We start from the raw sequence: 22,344 nt of genomic DNA, 5'->3' as shown, positions 1-22,344 counted from the left end.
GCAGTTCTTTCTGGTTTTGATTGTTCCTGCACATTGGTGCTTAATTTAAGTCATCAACTGGCTAAAGCGTCTGCACAACTTGTTTCCGAGCCCTAAATTGGCTGCTGACTGAATGGAACCCGCAAAAATACATTGTTCTTCCAGGACTGGAGTTAAACCTGCAGAGGCAGTGGCCCTCCAGGACTGGAGTAGCACTGCACTGTGTTGTGTTTGACGTGTTTAATGTTCCGTCCGCCCGCACTGCATCGTGGGTAATGCTGTAATCGCTGCTCTGAATGTGTGGGGGGAGGGAAGGGGGCTGCCACGGTAACGCTCCAGGAGAAAGTAGCATCATGCTAGTGGTGTAGGCAGTGGGAGTCCCCCTCCTCCACCCCACCCCACCCCACCCCAGTTCAATGCTATCATTGGGGCAAACCTGTTATCTGTTTTGGCAAAACCATGAGCTGACTTCAGACGGGTCACATTGTGTCCCAAACCCTTAGCACCCTGCCATGAAACCAACAGTAGGGCCTTAATGTGGGAAATAATTTAGCAGGCCAAGTGGTCAAGCCAATTACGTTTTAGCAGTATGATGAGGTAAATAAAAGACCTGAGTACATCAGAAGGGAACCCCCACCCCCTTTTCCTCTGCATTAGAACCCTGCCAAACTTCTCTCGGGTCAGATGTATTTGGCTGCACCCCGCCTCTCCGTCCCGGACCCTTTGATCAATTACCCTGACCCTCAGCTCCACCCCTCTATCACCCCCCCCCCCCCTCCCGGTCAACAAATTTATCGGAATAAAAAGCAACAATTAATGGGCCTGCAGGGCCGCTCGGTATGTTTCCATCTCCTCACAGATGGAAGATTTTGGCTGAGTTCTGCCCCAAAGCCCAGAGAAATTGCCGGCGCTGTGCTGGTGTGGAGGTCTGCCAAAAAAACCTCAGCTTTGTGGAGATTCAACCCAGGAACCAGCTGCCTGTGTCCAGAGTTAACGGACCCATCACTGATCGCACGAGTACAGGGTCTGACCTCCCTCGCTTTCTCTTACTCTCTCCCTCACTCTCTCACTTGTGCGCACACACACACACACACACAGGATCTCTCTCTCTCACATACACACACACAGGATCTCTCTCTCTATCACACACACACACACACACACACACACACGCAGGATCTCACATACACACACACACACTCACAGGATCTCACACACACACACACACACACATTCACAGGATCTCACACACACACACACACACTCACAGGATCTCTCACACACACACACACACACACCCACAGGATCTCACACACACACACACACACTCACAGGATCTCACACACACACACTCACACGATCTCACACACACACACACACACACACTCACAGGATCTCACACACACACACACACACACACTCACAGGATCTCACACACACAGGATCTCACACACAGATGTTCTCTGTCTCTCTCTCACACACATTCACACTCACACACACAGAGGCTCTCACACAGATGTTCTCTGTCTCTCTCTCACACACACAGGATTTCACACACAGATGTTCTCTGTCTCTCTCTCACACACATTCACACTCACACACACACACTCACACACACAGAGGATCTCACACAGATGTTCTCTGTCTCTCTCACACACACACACACTCACACACAGACACACACATACACACACTCAGGATTTCACACGCAGATGTCCTCTGTCTCTCTCACAGACACTCACTCACACACACACACACACACACACGCACACACACACGCATACACACACATACAGCTGTTGTAGCAGAGAGCCTGGTGATTCCTGTCCTAATGGGATCCTTATTTCACACAGAGGATCACATCGGCTCCCACTTTCCAGTCCAGATTTTAAAACTCAGGAAGCGGAGCCTCTGTCTGGAGTAGACCAGAGACAAGGATGGAAAATCATTTCTGACTGGTTTTCATTTCATTAATAATAACAAAACACCATTTATTACGGGTTTATTATTTTCAGTACATACTGCCCTGCGAGTGGTGAAAATAACCTGCACCGATGGAGCATTTTTGGTATTTAGTCGGCTTATTTTGACCCATTTATTTCTGCTCAGGCCTGCATGAGTATTATACAGCTCTCAGAACTTTTTTGCCCTCCAACAACTGATCTGGGGTCAGTTTCTTCGAGCTTCCTTCTAATCACAACTAGTACATAAAAAAGATCAGAGACTGAGCCCTGGTCAGTGTGTGAGGAGGGACACAAACTGTGATTCAGACACACATTCAGACTTGGCTGTCCGGGTCCACTGCTGCTGATATAAATCCTAAACGTCACTGTAGCTACGGGTCAGGTCGCTGGGTGATGTCACCGACGGTGCGATTTAAAGCCGCTCCCGGACCGCTTGTCGTCGTTAGTCATGGAGGTGTGCGTCTCGGTCCCCGCTTTGGCAGGACAGTGACCCCTCAAGAAAAAAAACAGTGTATCTGTGGCAGGGAAAAGGCCCTTAATGAAACTCTTCAACCCAGCCCCCCACCCTGCATATATCAACCCAATCAGTCAGAGCCCCCCCCCCCCCCCCCCCCCCCCCCCCACCTACCCTTACCATCAGGGCTACTCCTGCTGAATTACACATGTCTGTCAAATATCAACCCCGACCCCCACTCCACCCCCCTTTAAGTCCCCAGCAGCTGTCTGTCTTTATTTAAACAGAAACGGAGAGGCCCTGATCTCCGATCCGACCGGAAGAATTTACAGCTCAACCTGTCAGGGGGTTGGCATTGTCTTACATATGACCACGAAGTGAACACTAAGAATGAAAGGAGGGTGAGGGTGCAATCAGAACAGGGGTGTAATCAAAATGGTGGTTTAATCGTCGAAACAATAGTGTAACTAGAATAGTGGTGTAATCGGAATGGCCGTGGAAGGACTCAAATGCGAAAGGTCGTTAAATGTAGAATATAGCGTCGTTCTCCTTTAGAAAAGGCTTTGCAGCGTCTGCCTTATCGCTGCTATACTTCAAACAGATGTGGTCCGGTGAATGAACTGGCTGCTCAGGTTTTTATGCTTTTTCCTGATGTTTGTGAGGTCGCTGTCTGAATTATGAATTATTATATTCTGCGTTCGCATCAAAGCCACAGCGATAAAAATGCCTTTACTGAGATTTCAGGGCTCCATTACTGGGAGTCTTATGAAGACAGCATAAGAGTTATGGGAAGAAAAACATGACCAGAAGAGTATGCGGTGGGCCAGGGGTACTCAAACCTGGCCTTTCGGGCCAACGGTACTGCTGGTTTTCTTTTCTACCTGATTAGTTAATTGATCGATTAATGGCACTTATGCCCCAGAAATTTAACTCACCTGGTGTGTCAGGTTTAAATAAGTCACTGATTAGAGGGGAAGAATGAAAACCAGCAGTACTACTGGCCCCCCAAGGGCCAGATTTGAGTATGCCTGTGGTAGGCTCTAAACTTAAACAATTATACTTAAATAATCACGCGGTAGTCTCCAAACTTAAACCATTAAAACCTAAATCAGTCATAAATTTGTAACATTTGGCCAATAAGTGTGTGACAATAGTAAACTAGTTTGATGTTAATATTTGGACAAGGATATAATGTGGTCCGTAGCTATCAGTGTAACATAACCAGTACAGTCCACAGATGCTGCTACACCCAACATCAGCTAAACCTATCAACCTCTTTATTGGGCAGTTAGCAATGGACGAAAATAAACTTCATACATTGCTACATGAAATTTAAAATTCCTTCAGATCAGAAATCCATACATTGTGTAAATGGACTGTAGCTCGAAAGCCAGTGCACTATTTGCTTTGGGGAAAAAAGTTTTGAAATATGAACATCGATTTTCATGGATGGCAGATAGAGAGATTGACTTACTTAACAAGTGGACTGATCCAATTTTAAACAAATGTTGCAATCAGGTTGCCAGAAATGAGTGTCAATGTTTTGTGCAGGTAGCTACATGCCATTAGTTATTTTAAATATGGACTTTAAAATAATTCACCTCCCTTACAGTTGTCTGTCCAAAACAAAGTGAAAATACATAATGCCTCTTTTTGGCTGGGCCGCAACAGTGGGGCCAGCCCTACAAACGCGAATGTCTGTGACTGAGTGAGTGATGAAGTTACACCATTGGTCGGCCGAGTTATGACATTACACCATTGGTCGCCGGTGCAGCCATATACTAGGTTTTGACCTGGTCTTGTTTAACATGTGTTCAAATAATGTAAACAGCTGGTGCATGATCCAAGTAGCTGCTGAAAAAGAATCTTCTGTCTGGTGCCAGGCATTTTTTCGATGAGGAATCAATGCACTGAATAAACCGTGTTCATGGGGGTGTTTTGTTGGCCTGTCATACTCAAAATAAATATATCAGCGCGGCATTTTTAAGGCTGTGATGAATGGGTTTGAAAAATACTCTAATGGGCTGAGCTTATTGATCACGCAGCTACATGATTTACATATTAATACTACCTAACTTTTCACATTTACCTGAGGTCCTTTCACTGATACTAGCCAAAGCACAGGCTGATATGTATGTAAAACAGGGCTGAGATACTATTTCTGATGCAAAATTCAAGGACTTTTCAATGACTTTCCAATTTTCACAGACCACATGTGTAAGTAAAAACTGAAAATATAAAGACTTTCATACCTGATTAAAATACATTATTTTAAAAAGTGTATTTTTTATCTCTCATAGAGATAAATAATGTTCTTGTGCATGGATGGGCCCCATGGTCTGGTGTCTGTACTGGAGTACCCAGTGGAAACCCACATGAGCACTGGGAAGGCACAGTTCACACAAGGCACACTTCTGGAGAATGCAAACAGTCTTTCTGTCCCCTTTTTCTCACGTCTCTGCTTCTTCCTTACATTCACTCTCCCTGGCCTCCATCACTTTGGCGAGTTTCCACAACAACAGGGCACTGGTGACAAAGAAGGGGGAGTGGGCGCCAGCATCGGGGCATGGACCCTTCACCACCCGCTCCACCACCTACTCCACCCAGGCCTTCTGTCAATCATCTCTCTCCTCCAGTGCACATGCCTGCATTTGCAATGACAATCACAGAGCATGTGCACTAGACAAACTACCCCAGGGCATGTGCACTAGAGAAACTACCCCAGGGCATGTGCACTAGAGAAACTACCCCAGGGCATGTGCACTAGAGAAACTACCCCAGGGCATGTGCACTAGAGAAACTACCTCAGAGCATGTGCACTAGAGAAACTACCCCAGGGCATGTGCACTAGAGAAACTCCCCCAGGGCATGTGCACTAGAGAAACTACCCCAGGGCATGTGCACTAGAGAATCTACCCCAGAGCATGTTCGCTACAGAAACTACCCCAGGATATGTGCACTAGAGAAACTACCCCATAGCATGTGCACTAGAGAAACTACCCCAGGGCATGTGCACTAGAGAAACTACCTCAGAGCATGTACACTAGAGAAACTACCCCAGGGCATGTTCGCTACAGAAACTACCCCAGGATATGTGCACTAGAGAAACTACCCCATAGCATGTGCACTAGAGAAACTACCTCAGAGCATGTACACTAGAGAATCTACCCCAGAGCATGTTCGCTACAGAAACTACCCCAGGATATGTGCACTAGAGAAACTACCCCAGGGCATGTGCACTAGAGAAACTACCCCAGGGCATGTGCACTAGAGAAACTACCTCAGAGCATGTACACTAGAGAAACTACCCCAGGGCATGTTCGCTACAGAAACTACCCCAGGATATGTGCACTAGAGAAACTACCCCATAGCATGTACACTACAGAAACTACCCCAGGGCACATGCACTAGAGAAACTACCCCAGGGCATGTGCACTAGAGAAACTACCTCAGAGCATGTGCACTAGAGAAACTACCTCAGAGCATGTACACTAGAGAAACTACCCCAGGGCATGTACACTAGAGAATCTACCCCAGAGCATGTTCGCTACAGAAACTACCCCAGGATATGTGCACTAGAGAAACTACCCCATAGCATGTACACTACAGAAACTACTCCAGGGCACATGCACTAGAGAAACTACCCCAGAAGGAGCCCAGCACCTCAATCGTTCACAATGGAGAGAACAGGTGCATTTGCGTCATTGCTGACAATTTTCGGAAACAAAAAAGAATAAAAACAACTGTGAATGTCAAGCATGTTCTCAAAATATCTAACTTTTACATCCTTGAAAATAGTGACAGATCCATATTAAAAATAATATCCCCAAGCAATTTTTTTATTTGTACTGTAAGCCACAATGTGAAGGTCAAATATTAAACTTTAAAAAGAAATTGAAACTGCAAACTTATTTTGAAAATCAGAATGCTCGAATAAGCAGTATTTTCAAAACTACTTAATGAATACGATACCTCACCAAATACAACCACCAAAATTTCAAATGCCTTAATAATGCATCGCCCAGTTCATTATTATATGAGACATTTACAGCAATTTAAAAATTTTGGATTTTCATCTTTTTTTTTTTCATCATTAATCCATGACATGGAGAGATTCAGTTAACTATGTTTCTGATTCAGTTAAGACCAAAATTTCTGTTTAACCATATTTGTGATTCAGTTAAGACCAAGCTTCTGTTTAGCCTTGTTTGTGATTCAGTTAAGACCAAGCTTCTGTTTAGCCTTGTTTGTGATTCAGTTGAGACCAAGCTTCTGTTTAATCATGTTTCTGCTTCAGTTAAGACCAAACATATGTTTAAACACAAATGTTTTAGCCTTGATTGACAGTCTGACACACTGGAGATCTACAATGTTTTCAGCCTAATGCTTACTGCTAAGAAAACTACTGTTTGAAAATGCCTCAGTAAATGCAGTGCTTGTGCAAATGTTAGAGCTTGAGTAACTTAAAGCAGTAGCCAGTGACGTCCTACAATTTAGTTAAATGCCAACTGAGTAACAGGGTAATACAGTCCCCTACCACAAGACTGTGTGTTATTGTTTTGCAAAAAAATACAGTTGCCAGTTTTCATGTGTGTGTGTGTGTGTGTGTGTGCATTTTCTAGTTGTTTTTAAAGACCCGTCTGAAAAGAAGCTTGTTCACTTCATATCTGTTTTCAGTGGACCCGGGTCAGACTCAGTCACAGCACAAAGGCTTTTAAATGTCAAGCATTTCTGTACTGATCCATTTGTCCACTGTTGATATAAAAAATTGGGGGTTGTGTGGTGATGGGGGGTGGTGGGGAAGGGGGGAGGGTGGGGGGTGGGCTTGAGGGACCCTGACCAATATTGTTGAGCTGGGGTGGGATTGAGGGACCCTGACCAATATTGTTGAGCTGCTCAGGACTTTAATCAGATGAGACCAACAGATCTGCTTTGCTCATTTCATATCATATATTACTTCAAATTAGCAAATTAAAATGTATGTGGGGGTTGCACAGGGACCAGCATCGAGCTTTAACCACAGATTCTTTAGACTCAGCAGATACTCAACTTCTGAGCTCCTTCCATCATCCCTGCTTGTGATCCAGTGCCAGTTTGGCTCAGTGCAATTTAAATTAAGCTTATAAATTGGATCAATTCCATTTCCAATACTTAATGACTCTTGGAAATACAGTTCATGAACCGGAATTCAGATGACGTGAATTTGAACTGCATGTCTTTGGAATTGAAACTGAATTGGAATTTTGACATTTTAAAATTCAAATTGAATTTAGAATTGCCAGTTTCATACACATATAGATTGTAAATGAGATTGTTCAGTTGATAGAAAGCTCCTCATACTAAAATTCCAAGATGTTCTTTGAGAATTAGCCTCAGTATAAATACGGTTGGTGCTAAATATGTGATGATTGTTTTTTTTTAATTCAAACAATTTAGGTAATAAATTGTAATTCAATTCATGAAATTAAAACTGGAATGGAATCAATTGAAATGGAATCAAACCCACCTCTAGTGAGAACTGAATAAAGGGAATTGATTAAAGGATAATTGAATTGGAGGAATTCAGCTTAATTGAATTCCTTCATATCAATATAATTGAAAAGAAACAGATAATTATTTTGGAAAATGAATTGAATTGACAGAATTTAAAGGGGTAAGGAATTGAACTGAAATTGGATCATTGGAATTCACCCCGTAGTACAGAACGTCCTTTACCACTGTAGTTTTACCTTGCTTACGCCCATAAATGAATGCATCACATCAGAATGGTTTGGCTTCAGTGATAGGAGACAGAATTTTGAAGTGTTAGGAATATGGAGCTGAGTATCTGATGTGTTTATAGAATCTGTGCTTTTAACCCATTTAAGATGGAAGGAATACATGAGAGATAACTGTCTTTAGTTTATGTATGACGCGTGTGGCGAAGGTTTGAATATGTCATGTGACCCGTACAGAGATCTTCCTCTTTGCGGGGGCTCACAGCGTCTGCGCTCAGCTGTGTCAGTCCCGGGGCCCGTTGTTGTGTTAAAAACCTAGACGCCCGTTTGACGCCACGCGCACTTGCAGTCGCCCCGTCCTGATATTTACCTCCCCTGCCTGGGAAAAGCCCAGGTAACAGGCCTGCGGTGCGCGTAAACACATGAGTGCATGTCATGACAGCGCATAAACACACAAGTGTATGTCTTGACAGCACGTAAACACACGAGTGCATGTCATGACAGCTGGGCGCCTACGGCCGTCATGGAATACGCGTGTGGCATAACATGCAGTCTGACCGGCGAATGCATTATCATGTCTGTGAGCGTCTACAAAACACGCATATGTGCACACGCACATACACAAAACAGAACAAGGACAAAACAAAACCTGTCGGAAAAAAGGTGTGAGAAGATGAACCCATGAACCGCTGGTTGTGTGTGATTATCAGGGCGAGCACACGCCCCGACTGAGTTTAAATTTTACTTACATCACATTTACCCAATCAATTACTACTGCCTGGGGCCTGCGCCACTGCAGCAGCACAAGCCATATTCCCACATGAAATGAAGGCTTTACCCTTCAAAGGTGATTTCCCCCCTTTTCTCTTCTCTCACTCTGCTCTCTCTCTCTATGCTTTCTCTCATTCTGCTCTCTCTCTCTCTCTATTTCCAAGCCAGCAGGCCTGTCAGCGGAGATAACGCATGGTGGATCCGCCTTCCCGCTTTCCCGCCTTCCTGCCCGGAAAATGGGAGAAGAGTGAGTGGTGGCATGCGGCAGGGCTCCGCCCCCAGTTCCGCCCCCCCAGCGCCGCCTTCCAGCTCCGCCCCCAGCTCCGCCCAGCTCCCGCCTCCCTGATAGCTCTGCAGTGCAGACTGCCGCTGACAGGTGTGTGTGTGTGTATGTGTATGTGTGTGTGTGTGTGTGTGTATGAGTGTGTATACGTATGTGTGTGTGTAGGTGTGTGTGTGTGTGTGTACGTATGTGTGTGCATGTATGTGTACATATGTGTGTGCATGTATGTGTGCGCATGTGTGCGCATGCCTTTGCAAGTGCGTGTGTGTGTGTGTGTGTGTGTGTACATATGTGTGTGCATGTATGTGTACATATGTGTGTGCATGTATGTGTGCGCATGTGTGCGCATGCCTTTGCATGTGCGTGTGTGTGTGTGTCCATGCGTTTGCATTTGTGTGTGTGTGTATGTGTGTGTGTGTGTGTGTTTGCTGCTGTGGTGGGGGGCGGGAGGTTGATGCTAAAATACACCCTCAAATCAATCTGATCCTCTTCATGTCTGCACCTGTATTTGTCTGTAGATTTCTCTACAACAGACAAAAAGTCCACCGTTCGGCTATGAGCGAGAGTCCTGCGACAAGGTAGACACGGCGGCCAGCGCGGCTAACGTCAAGCGGGATTTAAAAAATCCATTCAGCCTCTCGTAATCCCGCCAACTGCCAACCTTCAGGCGCTTTCTCCTCACTCTTTGTTTAAGAACGTCGCTGCTGGGAGGCCGTATTCCGCTCCAGCCCGAGCGAAGCGCGGCGCTAATCGGCTCCAAGCCCCGGCCGAATGAATACAGATCAGCTAGCCGGCTGCTGCCTGGCCCAGCCTCTCATCCTCAGGACAGCGGCCTTCTCTGCGGAAGACAGATAGAGTTAATTATGGAAGATCAAATACACCTCGTTTACACATGCATTGAAGCCGGGAAACCAAAATGAAAAAAAGAAGAAAAAAAATTCAATAAGAAAAACAAAAACAACAAAAAAAAAGCAGTAATGAAATGGCCATTGTTCCCGTACACACACAGAAGTGAGCTGCAGACCAGATGAAAGGAACCGTAAATGGAGCTAATCTAAATTGAGCTGACCTGGTCCTCCCCTCTGTCACGGTAGCCATTAATTAAGTTAAGTCAATTACGTTTAATTAAGACCGTATTTAGCCCGTAGTCTTGTAGGCCAACCCTTAATGACCAAGTAAAAATCGTTCAGCAACAATTGATGACTTATAGATATCTCTTTTGATATTGTCTTTTTGATGAGAGATATAAAAACACAGTATATCACACTTCTTTCCTTACTCATACACATTCAGTGACATTAACTGTATTAATTTGGCCTCACTTTAGGAACAAAGGATTCTCTGCTGTTCTCTTTCCTGATCATATCTCTGCTCTTTCTTACATGGCAGATAAATCTGACTGAAGTTCCCATTTCACTCTACAGGTGTTTCACTGGCTAATATGCAGTCATGATTATTGACAAACTGACATTGAAATTGACACAAGGTCTTCTTTGTCTGCTGTTCAATAAGGTCGCCATTCCAAATTATCCAACTGTAGCTAATCATAAAAAATGAAAATAAAAACATTTTTTGGATCAGAAGAAAAGCAAGGCCCATGTATTTACTTCCCCCCAAAATTTATTTTAACCCCTTTTTTATCCCCAATTTGAAATACCCAATTGCATCCATCATCAGTGTTCATTACTGTAACCTCCGTGAGCAATTTGGGAGAGTACAGATAGGACAGAGTACAGAGTCGGGCTCCCACAGACATGAGTCAGAGGAAGACTCTTTATGTGCAGCTCAACAGCTGGACTTGCGGCTGCCTGATCAACCAGCAGGGGTCGCTAGTGTGTGAGAAGACGCGTCACCCCTGCCGATTGAAAACCCCCACAACAGCCCCCGTCCCCATCACCCCATCACCCCCCCCCCCCCAGATGGCGGTAGATCACACGTCACCTGCTGAAGTAGTCAGCCTGTTGGATCTGAAGCTGTCACGGCCCCTATTGGAAGCTCTCTCAACATTCACCATTTCAGATCATTTCTAGCCACTCTGAAACGGACACACAACCACGAACAGACGAGTAACACAACAGAACAATGCACACAATACCACAACATATTAACTTTCAACACTTTGGCAATTGCATCTGTAATGCAACCTTTTGAAATACCTTAATGAATAATCATTTCTATTGTTAGAGTGCAGTAAATATCAGTAACAGTAATTATGGTTTTGGGTTTCCTGCAGCCTGTATTAATCTGCAGTGGGAGACCAGGTGGCTCTTTGTTTTAGCTCCAATATGCGGTTGGAGTTAATTTTAGTCCCCAGCTGTGAGCCATTCACAGAATCCACCTGTCTTAACCCCTAACATTTGGTTAATAGCAATTAGCCTACTGAAAACACTAGGCAAAATGCTAAATATTTATCTTAATTGTGACGCGCTCCGTTCACACACCAATGATGACAATTAGCCTAATTGTAAACATGCAGTTAAATGTAGTTTTTAAAGCCGATATACAGTGCTGGGTGTGCTAGTTTGTAGTTTTTCAGGTTGATATACAGTTCTGGCTGTGCTAGTTTGTATTTCTTCAGACTAATATGAAGTTCTGGCTGTGCTATTTTGTAGTTTTTAAGGCCGATATACATTGCTGGCTATGCTAGTTTGTAGTTTTTCCAGCTGATATACAGTGCTGACTGTGCTACTTTGTATAGTTTGTAGTTTTTCAGGCTGATAGACAGTGCTGGCTGACCTAGTGTGTAGTTTTTCAGGCTGATATACAGTTCTGGCTGTGCTATTTTGTAGTTTTTAAGGCCGATATACATTGCTGGCTATGCTAGTTTGTAGTTTTTTCAGCTGATATACAGTGCTGACTGTGCTACTTTGTATAGTTTGTAGTTTTTCAGGCTGATAGACAGTGCTGGCTGACCTAGTTTGTAGTTTTTAAGGCTGATATACAGTTCTGGCTGTGCTAGTTTGTAGTTCTTCAGGCTAATATAAAGTTCTGGCTGTGCTAGTTTGCATAGTTTGTAGTTTTTCAGGCCGATAGACAGTGCTGACTGTCCTAGTTTGTAGTTCTTCGGGCTGATATACAGTTCTGGCTGTGCTAGTTTGTAGTTTTTCAGGCTGATATACAGTTCTGGCTGTGCTAGTTTGTAGTTTTTAAGGCTGGTATGCAGTGCTGTCGCCTCAGCACGGCTCCTCTAATCGACCATGCGCTTGCAGTTTGTGTTTGCCAGCTACCTGTGAAGTGATGCAGTGACTGCGCAGCTCAGCTGGTAGACTGCAGACTGCAGCTAGCAGAGAATACCTGAGGGAGCCAGAGGTGCCAGTGTGTACTCTCCCAAACCGGCAGAACCTTTTTCATGGATGGGGTACTGTCCCAAACCGACAGAAGCCTCTGCAGGGGCGGGGTACCCTAAACAGGACTGGGCATTAAAACCTGGAATCGGAATGAAAACCACCAATGAAAATAGGCTTAAAAATAAACGAGTAAGCTGGCACCTGGGTTAGCACACCGCAGTCTCAGAGAAAGGATTAAATGAAGTCATGACAACTGGTGACTTCAAAACGTGAAGCAAGTGAAGAATAAATGAAGCATGGAAAGTGATTTTCCCATCCTGAAGACTGCATATTAAAATAGCCCTGCTACACTTACCTGCCTTATCCTCCATGCGTGTTCTCTCTGGCGGGTACATAGGTGTGAGAGACAGCTTTAATGACTTCACAATCATCCCCGAATGACCACTCTTATGCAGATTATATCACTAACAACATCAACAAAGATACAGACTACACAGCAAAATGTGCAGTGCTAAATCAACCCTTGAGAAGTACATATGGTCCCAACTGGACTCATAAGTAGCCTTGTTAATGGAAGGTATTTTATGGCACAATGCAGGTTAGTGCATAATTAGCAAATTTCACAATCTTGTCTTAATTTTTCTTCTGCTCAGAGCTATGAGTGGGTTACCTTGTTCATTTCAGAGAAATGTATTGTTTTTTTTTTTTAATGGAAACAGTGGAATAGTAACCTGGCTTGGCCTGACAAACTGAGCTAGTCTCTAGTTCTGTGATGCGGTGCTGCCGGTAGAATCGGGTGCGAACAGGACGGGTGTAAAACCGCAAGCCTTCTGCACAGGGGCCCCACAGGGGGACCTAAGGAGCCGAAATCTTCGTCTGGACCTCTCACCCCGCGTTCCGAGCCACAGCCGATATAAACACCTGATCAGGAGCCTTAACTCCACAAGGGCTGGTTTTACACCTGCGTAGGATCTTTGTCTGTGTTTTTATTTTTAAAATACTGCACATATTAGGCTGGGGCTTAGAGTGCCTCAGTTCCAGCTGTGCCCTACAGACAGACTTCCCTTATATCAAGAACATAAGCCATATACATGGCTGGCCTCACACTTTTCTGCACCCTGGCAGGGTGTGATGAACGCTATGGTAACACTATGAGCATGGCTGCCCATTCCAAACTGAGGAGAAAATGGGGGAAAAAATACTTTATAAAAATAAAAAAAAAACGGTATTCACGTGGTCTGTGCCTGACAATAAAAATAATAATAAAAATAGCACTGCAAGAGGGTGGAGATGTACTAATTGACATATCCTGTTGAGACGTATCATTGAACCCACACGGAGAATGTCGCCGTGCAGGTTCTGGTATTGATACGTGTAAACAGTCAGGAGTCACGGGACCAACGGATCGCATGACGCCGGTGTGGTTGGCACTCCTGGGAACGGCACCTGCCAGGGGCAGAATCGATAGCTGGCAGCCGACACAGTCACCGCTTCGGAATTTCATCACACCTGTACGCGCAGGTAAGCAAGCGCTAATGGAGATATACGAAGTAGAAGAATAAAAGTGTTGGAAAAAGGTTGATTAGTTAAGGATGACCAGTGGGGGGGGATGGAAAGCAGGTTGCGAAATAAAAACGGCTAAAATACACTTTGTGAAGTGACAAGGAAACCCACATTAGCAGTGCCTGTATGAGTGATTACTTAAACAGAGAGGCTGGTTTCTAACACTCGGTTCCATAGATGGTTATTATGTGCTGTACTCTCTCGTGCATACCAAATACACCTCACCTTACGGGGTCCAGCGATAAGCAGGGCTGGACCTACTGTCAGTAGATCAGAGCACAAGGCCTGTTAAAAGAAACTGTATCTCACTTCCTATCGATCCCAGCTCCGGTCTTCTAAACTTATCTACATTGCCACAGGTACAGCTTTCTGAATATTTTTCACATTAAGTTGCCCCCGTTCCCCCACCCCAAATGCAAAGCGGCCTGTTGTCCAGTACTATATTGTTGAGCCTTGATGCCTTAAAATGCAGAAAATAAATGTCTTCACTGTATAAGTTCATTACAAAACAAGTTACTGTCATAGCTGGATATATTTATTCAAACTGGGGTGAGGGGGTCGGGGGGGCCATCCATGTACTAGAACAGTGCCTTAACAGATATCAGACCATAGAGCCCATCCATGCACTAGAACCGTGCATAAACAGATACCAGACTATGGGGCGCATCCATGCACTAGAACAGTGCCTTAACACATACCAGACTATGGGGCGCATCCATGCACTAGAACAGTGTCTTAACACATACCAGACCGTGGGGCCCATCCATGTACTAGAACAGTGCCTTAACAGATATCAGACCATAGAGCCCATCCATGCACTAGAACCATGCATAAACAGATACCAGACTATGGGGCGCATCCATGCACTAGAACAGCGTCTTAACAGATACCAGACCGTGGGGCCCATCCATGTACTAGAACAGTGCCTTAACAGATATCAGACTGTGGAGCCCATCCATGCACAGGACAGTGCATAAACAGATACCAGACCGTGGGGCCCATCCATGTACTAGAACAGTGCCTTAACAGATATCAGACTGTGGAGCCCATCCATGCACAGGACAGTGCATAAACAGATACCAGACTGTGGGGCCCATCCATGCACTACAACAGTGTCTTAACAGATACCAGACTTTGGAGTCCATCCATGCACTACGGTGCCTTAACAAGATGATCCACCCAGAATTTAATTTCTGAAACGAATGGAATTGTACACAACATCACTGATCACAGGAGCACAAATGTGAATAGCTGTGATAGTCATATATGACAGCTTGCACATAAGGCCTTCAAATGAACAAAACATTTGAACACACTTCATAGATTAAAGCCATGATTTTCTCTTGGGGGAAATTCACATTTAAGATTTATGTTTTAGCTATAGTGAATATATGAAATATATGTGAAATACATATGAATCTGGTCACTGTTACGAAGTTGTGTAAAACATTTCAAGGCTTTGTGAGAGGTTTGTACTAAATCAGCATTTAACAAATACAGTATTATTCTATACCTGCAACCAAAACGGGAACCACTGTATGTTACTTTGGAAACACTGACAGTATGCCAATGAAAAAAATCTACCCTTCTCCAACATGATACTGTAAATCAATAAATGTGATTTTAAAATGAGAGGAAACTGGACTGTATTCCTTCCAAAGTATTTATGAAAAAGCAGCATTCTGATCAGATTTTATATTTCATTCTTTTGCCACCTGCTCCACTCAGAGCACATTCACCCGTGTTCAAGAAGTGCGTTCAAGAGACACATCAGACGAAGAAGAACAAAGGAACATGTGCAATGCACACAGCAGGCTTTCCGGAACATTCCGAAAGCAAGCATTTAGGCTTAACGCTGACAAACACCAACCAAAAAAAAAAAGAGAGAGAGAAAGAAACCTTTGAATGAAGGTCTCCATGAAGCTTCATAAAAAGCCTTTTAATGTTAAATGTTATAACAATTTCATCCCATACCCCAGCATGCACTAACCCTGCAGTGAAACTTGCATCTCAGATCAGTCCTCCTTTAATTTTTCTTGCTGGAGCACAGGTATTTGTTCTTGCCCTAGATTCAGATTTTCCAGTAAGCATTTCATTTGCTGGCATTCTCTGGAAATGAAATGGAAAATAAAAGGCAGTGGTTTTGGTTGTTATTTTGCCTACAGGCATTTGCTCAGGAGTATAACCACAGAACTATGCCACTTTGCCCTTCCAACGTAAAACTAGACAAATATCTTCAAATGTGTATATTACAATTTGTATCGCTGTCATTACCAAAGTAATGTCTAACTATAAGGCATCAAGTTTTGGAATTTTACATTAAACTGTAGTCTGTAGCTATTTTAACTTCTGTAATTCCACAATTTCCTTGGGATCACAGAGGTGATGGTACAAGTTCACTACCTAATTATAAGACAAACAACCACTTATTTTTCCAACAGATGTTAAATATGACTCCTAAACCTGTGTACTGGGTTATTAGTTACCATTTTCTTCAAATGCACCTAAACTAAAACATCTTAATTTACTGATAAATCTTAAACCAAGTGCAGAATGTTAAATTCAATGCTAACCCTGCTGAAGGTCACAACTGGTGTAGATGCCTTGAGCTTGATCACTTGCATGCGAATCTGCTGTAATTAAAAACCCTGTTTATAAGCCACCTTCAGAAAGTTTTCTCACAATACCAGGAGTATTGCTCACTTCCTGTGTCAATAATAGGCCACCAGTTCTCAGGAAGGTGCTCGGTAACAGGTATGAACGCCATTTGCGTAGAAACGCAAAACATCAACTGCCGAGGGAACGTTTCATTCATTTATGAACGTAAGAATCTGGACAAACGCCAAAGGTGACGCACATGAACAGATCTTGCGTAAGTATGTAGTATTTTACTCTGTATTTATTTTTTTGCATGTACTTTTGTGGAACTGGAACACACTGAACACAGTCTACTTTCCTTCACCAGTGAAAGCACCCCTGGAGTTCGCCTTCCTCTCCTCCATGAACAGCTATACCAGTGAACGGTTACTACTAGTAGCGCTTAACAAGCAGCTGTACCAGTGAGCTGTTACTGATCGAATTTCTTAAAAACTTCTGTACCAGTGAGCTGTTACAACATCTGGTTTGTTACAAGAGCAGAAGTTGGCACAATCCTGAAAAGGATCAGCCCTTGTGGCACGCCCCACACACTGGGTCAATTGAAGGCTGTTATGTCAAAAATAAAAATAGCGTGCAAACTATGACGAATATGTGTCCCATATTCACATCCAAGGTAATTTAATCAGTCAGATTAACTAATACTTCTTCATCTCTGCAATGTGCTGTATGAGAAACGATTCATTTATAAAGAGTTTTTATTTTTAATAGCTTTTAATAGGTTAAATTGTAGGCTAGCATAAATCATAAACTTGTATTGCGTTAAAGTTTAAGGAATATATATATATATATATATACCACACACACTTACAAAAATCTTAATAAAGACTGGTTGAAACAAAAACCAGCAGGCTGGACTGGACTGTGTTTTGGATCCATTGATTTGTAGGACTAGATAGCTTTCGGAACCTGTACTTGACATATGACATATCATATTTATGGCTGGAAAATATTGCCATTTACAATACATTTGACAAATTTATTTAAGTACCCACAGTCGTGTATATTATTGAATTATAAGTTTAAAAAAGGCATTCTCCTACGCGAAATTACATCAAAGCAGGCACTGCAAGAGTTGCAACATGATTCATGTTGCGTTAAACCATTAAGTTTCACTTCCACACCTAAAGTGTTCCTTTGTTTTGGGGAAGAAAAAAGAAAACGTTTACGTCACAGACGGCTTCTGAAAATGGAACTTTGCTCCGGCTGAGCGAGCGAACGGGGCCAGCCCACATTCCGTTCCAAATACAGCGCCACGTAGAGCGTCACTGTCTTTGCTCCCACTCCACAATCAAAGCTTTCTCGCCGGGAGACTCCTCCTTCACCCTTTCGTCAGGCTCGTGTTTTTACGGTTGGAGAGCCTGTGGTTGCAGATCACTGGACCACGACCCTGTAGTTGTCAGGCGCCTCCCCCGTAAAACTCAATGAAACGTCTGAGACCGCCCATTACACAAAACTCCGCCTTTTAGCGGTTGGTGCCTGGGAGCATAGGCAAAGTGAAAGAAAAAACACAAAGTAATGACATTTTACAGCATTCGTTTTTCTGCATATATGTAACTGATTATGTATATTTATATTATCAAGACTTAAAAAGCATTGCTGCAATCTCACATTTGCTTCGTAGTCAGAATAAAAAGACACTAAGGACCCTATCCTGGACTGTCATAGCAACTGGACATGTTTTGCCAGTTAGAAAGAAATACATCGATTTTCAAAAGTATTGAAAATGAAAATATTTAACTAGTAAATAGCGACAACACCATCCATTAAAAATGACCATATTTAATGTAAGATCTTCATGATCGAATTGCTGGGAGCATGGTGAAATTAAACTTCATATTGACAAAGGAGCTGCATCCAATCAGACCAACACTTCCGTCTGTCTTGGGACAACGGTACCCCCATTGGTTGAGGCTCGACGTATGTGCAGCCCGGCTGTGCTGTTCGCACACAGAATGTAACACCAGCCGCCTATGAACTCGTAAAGGAAAACATCAAAGTTTTCCGACCTTCCTGAACTCCGCCTATTTGGCCTTGTATGGCTGCACAGAGGATTCGCCGACGTTCGGGAATTCCGCCTCTCGTTCCTTTTTTAGCCCAGCACGGGGACTGCCAGACAGCCAGTATCCGCCTCTCATGCTTAATTAAGCTACACAAAGGACTTATCAACACTCGGAGCGACCGCCTATTTTACCAAATAAGGTCGGGCTACCCATACACGGGGAACAATCGAGCAAAGTGTACCCTTTCCCTTCCTTATCCCGTTTATATGGTACTGTGACTTCCGCCGTTGCTGTAAGAGCAGTGCGATCATGGCGGAGCGCGTTCAGCAGCCCCCAGCTAAACGGCTCTGCTGCCGACCCGGCTATAACCCGACGTGTAGACAGGGACAGCGGGCCGGAGGAACAGCATGTGGTGGTCCGGGGACTGCCCAGGGGGGATCGGGCAAAACCCAGAGCCCGGAGTCGCTACTGGACATCGCGGCAAGGAAGGTAGCCGAGAAGTGGCCGTTTCAGAGGGTGGAGGAGCGTTTCGAAAGGATCCCGGAGCCCGTCCAAAGGAGGATCGTCTACTGGTCTTTCCCCAGGAGCGAACGGGAGATCTGCATGTATTCTTCCTTCAACACAGGCGGAGAGGAGAGTGGGGCCGCCGCGGAAAACAGCGACGAGACGCGGCTGCCTTTCCGACGAGGCATCGCTTTGCTGGAGAGCGGCTGCGTAGACAACGTACTGCAAGTCGGTGAGTGCGCGGACAGGGGAGGACAATATTTTATTTATTCCATTCTGAAAGCGTTTCCCCCGCAATCAAATCTTTACATTTGCAACATACAGTGGTTACATTTGTATACGGTGAACGTGTTGAGAAACACTGGGGAAAAAGAAAACAAGAATAAATATGCTTTGAACAAAGGGAGGAATGTTAAAGGGCATATATCGGGGCTTTAAATCTAGCTGTCGAACGAGCTAAATGGTTCCTTTAAAAATTGCATTGGCGTGTCATCTCTTCGCCAAATAAATTAAATTCCTGACGGTTGGTTGCATAGTCGCCAGCTCGGTTTGTGATCGGCTATAGCTAGCTCTATTTTTAATTATTTTGTTCGACGGGACATTTTTTTAGCTGGAAGGGAAGAATCATTACGGAAGTGGATGGTTGTTAAATTGTATAGCTGGCTTGGTCTCACAATAACATACTTAACTGCGAGATTATTTTGCTCGACCTCTTTTCTTTTTTGTCTTGTTTTTTTTAGTCAGATTGGGCTTCAGCTTTCCATTTCAGCTAGCCAGAGAAGCTGTGGTGTTTTGGGTAGCGATGTGGAAAAAAGACGAGGCTGTCCCTCTTGCCTATTCTGTTTATTTTTTTCGAAGTGAAAGGCATGGGGGAGGTTATTGGCGTAGCTAGACCAGCTAACTAGCTTTCTGGGTTTGTCATTCTTCACGCCAACGCGTATCTACTCTCAATCTCCCTAGTATTTTCAATCATCAACGTTACCAGCCGGATATAACATGCATAGACTATAGCAACGTTTTCTCATGATGTGAACGAATATTTTATTTGTTTAAAAGAACCAGAACGGCTATTTCTTTTCCTGGGAGCAACCCCCCTAGTCTTTTTAGCTTGTATTTGCCGAGTGCGCATATCAAATAGCCGTCAGGCATTCCCATTGAAAGCTTGGTACTTTGTTCCATTTTCGCGTTCATTTGTGTCTTTTCAGCTTTCTGTCACTCTCCAAAAGGAAGGGGAACAAAAGCGCCTTTTTATTTCTTTTCACTGCTTGTTAAATAGAAGAGATTTGGAAAGGGGTGGGAGGGATAGCGATTTAAAGCTGCAGAGTCTCTATTTTTAAACGGACCTTGGTAATTTGCACAAATTTGCTGCTAATTGGTTCGGGTTCGCGTTTTTGTTTTGCGCCGGCAGAAATATTAGTACGTTTCTTAATTGGGTAGCGTCAGTTAAACGAAATGGGGGAAAAAGATAACGCAGTAAATTTTCCGAGCGGGGGGTGGGGGATGTCAACGGCAACAACAGCCGTCCTCCCTTTCTACCGTCGAATATTACCTGCCAAACGAACATCCACGTTCCAAGTTCAAACACCTTTGTTTGGGCGCTGTTGCGAGCTGTCTCACATCTGAGGTTCCACGCCCTTGGACGGGGTTCAGGATTTTAATCGCTTCGCTGTCTGCGGTTGGTTTTAATTGTAATGCAATCTGCAAACGTAATTTTCTGCATGATAATTTTCCCCTCCTCCAAACGCAGTTGGAGTGCCTTACCTGGGCATTGTGCCCTTGGGTTCGCGCCAGAGGGAGTCCAGCTGACAATATGTGTGTGTCTGTATGTTGTCTGGCTTAATGACCATTTAGATCCCGTTGTTTCTGGTCTGTTTTGGCCTTTTTAAAAATAATTTGTCAGATCAAAACGGTCTGTTCTGTTTTCCAGTGGTCAAACATCAGAATTAGCTTGGGTTTTGTTGGCACAGATAATCCCTCCCCCCCCCCCCCATCCCCTTTTGTAATGTGGTGTGTGTGTATGTGTGTGTGTACAGTCTGTGTGTGCATGTTTAAGCCTCATTCTACATGCTAGCAATGGAGTCTGACAGGAGTGCACACGGGACAGGGGGGTTTTTTGGGCTGATTGCATCTTAGCCTGGAATTCACAGTGAAAATAAAGCCAAGGAGTGATAAATAAAAGATGCAGTCTTCTTGGGGAGACGGGTTGGCGCAGGGGCTGAGTTTTTTTTTGGGTGGGGGGGGGGTGCTAATGGGGAATGGCGCTGTGCTGTACGCTAGCTTCCCATGTAGCGCTAGACGGGAAGAGGGGTTTGTTGGGGTTGGGGAGGGGGTGTGGCTCAGGGGTTTGGGGTTGAGTGGGGGTGTGTATCTGGGAAAACCAAACCGCGTGCCCCCTCATTCTCGTCTGTGTCAGACTGCCGTAAGAACCTGTTAAAATCTGAGGGTGTCGATAGGGGCCTCCTCCTCTGGTGCTTGCTGTGTGAAGTACTCGTACCCTGCCGGTACTGTGTTGGGCGGGCGTTTAGGGTTTGGCGGAGCGGCTGGGGATCCTCTCCGTAAATCCAGGGCTTTCGGGAGAGGCCCCAGATGAGGATGGCACGTTCCGGGGGTGTGGGCTTTTCGGCTACGGCGGTTCTGGGACCCCGGACCCCTCTGTGGAGGTGGACAGAGAGGGGTAATGTGAACAGCTCCATGTGCTGCTAGCCCTCAGCGCGTCGGCAGGCTTTCAACACAGGTGTGACGCCTACCTGCACTGTGGGAAGGCCTTCCTCTGCCTCAGGCAACAGGTACCGGCAGGCAGCGAGGTCCACAAGCTGCCGAACGTACCTTGCAACCTCCACGTCTGGACTTCATCTCCCACAAGCCACCTCTCTTGTGAAGTGTTTCGAGGGAGCTCTGTCCCTGGGACGCGGCGTATGGGGCGGCCCGTTTGCCACGGAGTCTCGGGGGGCTCTTAACCGACACGGGCAGTCCTCCACCGTCCCCCTGGCCTCAGGGGTCAAGTTCAGCCGTCCCGTCTCTCTGTGGTGACCCTGGGCCCTCTCCGTCTCCGCGGTGACCTCCATTTCGTCCTTCCCCAACTGTCAGTGGATTATTGGGGCGGAGGTCGGGCTGATCCCGTTAGCGCTCGCCATCTCGTCGATGCGCCGCGACGCACTCGCCGC

At 44.8% G+C, this 22,344-nt stretch overlaps 1 protein-coding gene and 2 long non-coding RNA genes across 3 annotated transcripts in view; 2 read left to right on the top strand and 1 right to left on the bottom strand.

Annotated features, from left to right (window-relative positions):
* LOC118212813 overlaps nt 1–9,924 on the top strand; it is a 46,604-nt gene extending 36,680 nt beyond the window's left edge. Inside the window, exons 2-4 of the long non-coding RNA XR_004762318.1 lie at nt 9,050–9,261; nt 9,687–9,746; nt 9,863–9,924. This is a non-coding gene — a long non-coding RNA (uncharacterized LOC118212813). The remainder of the gene's footprint in view (nt 1–9,049; nt 9,262–9,686; nt 9,747–9,862) is intronic.
* On the bottom strand, nt 9,595–20,993 carry LOC118212812. Its single transcript, XR_004762317.1, has 4 exons — nt 20,730–20,993; nt 12,463–12,594; nt 11,110–11,203; nt 9,595–10,006 (listed from the first exon to the last, which is right to left on the bottom strand). It is a non-coding gene; the product is annotated as an uncharacterized LOC118212812 (long non-coding RNA).
* The window catches only part of zswim6 (zinc finger, SWIM-type containing 6), a 90,430-nt gene continuing 86,799 nt past the window's right edge, over nt 18,714–22,344 (top strand). The window contains exon 1 of the mRNA XM_035391129.1: nt 18,714–19,412. Within this exon, the coding sequence (XP_035247020.1) occupies nt 18,986–19,412 (427 nt within the window). The 5' untranslated portion in view covers nt 18,714–18,985. The remainder of the gene's footprint in view (nt 19,413–22,344) is intronic.

This window comes from Anguilla anguilla, chromosome 14 (assembly GCF_013347855.1).
Source record: "Anguilla anguilla isolate fAngAng1 chromosome 14, fAngAng1.pri, whole genome shotgun sequence".
Taxonomy (NCBI): domain Eukaryota; kingdom Metazoa; phylum Chordata; class Actinopteri; order Anguilliformes; family Anguillidae; genus Anguilla; species Anguilla anguilla.
Note: the sequence above shows the minus strand (reverse complement) of the source record. Positions and strands in the feature narration are given on the sequence as shown.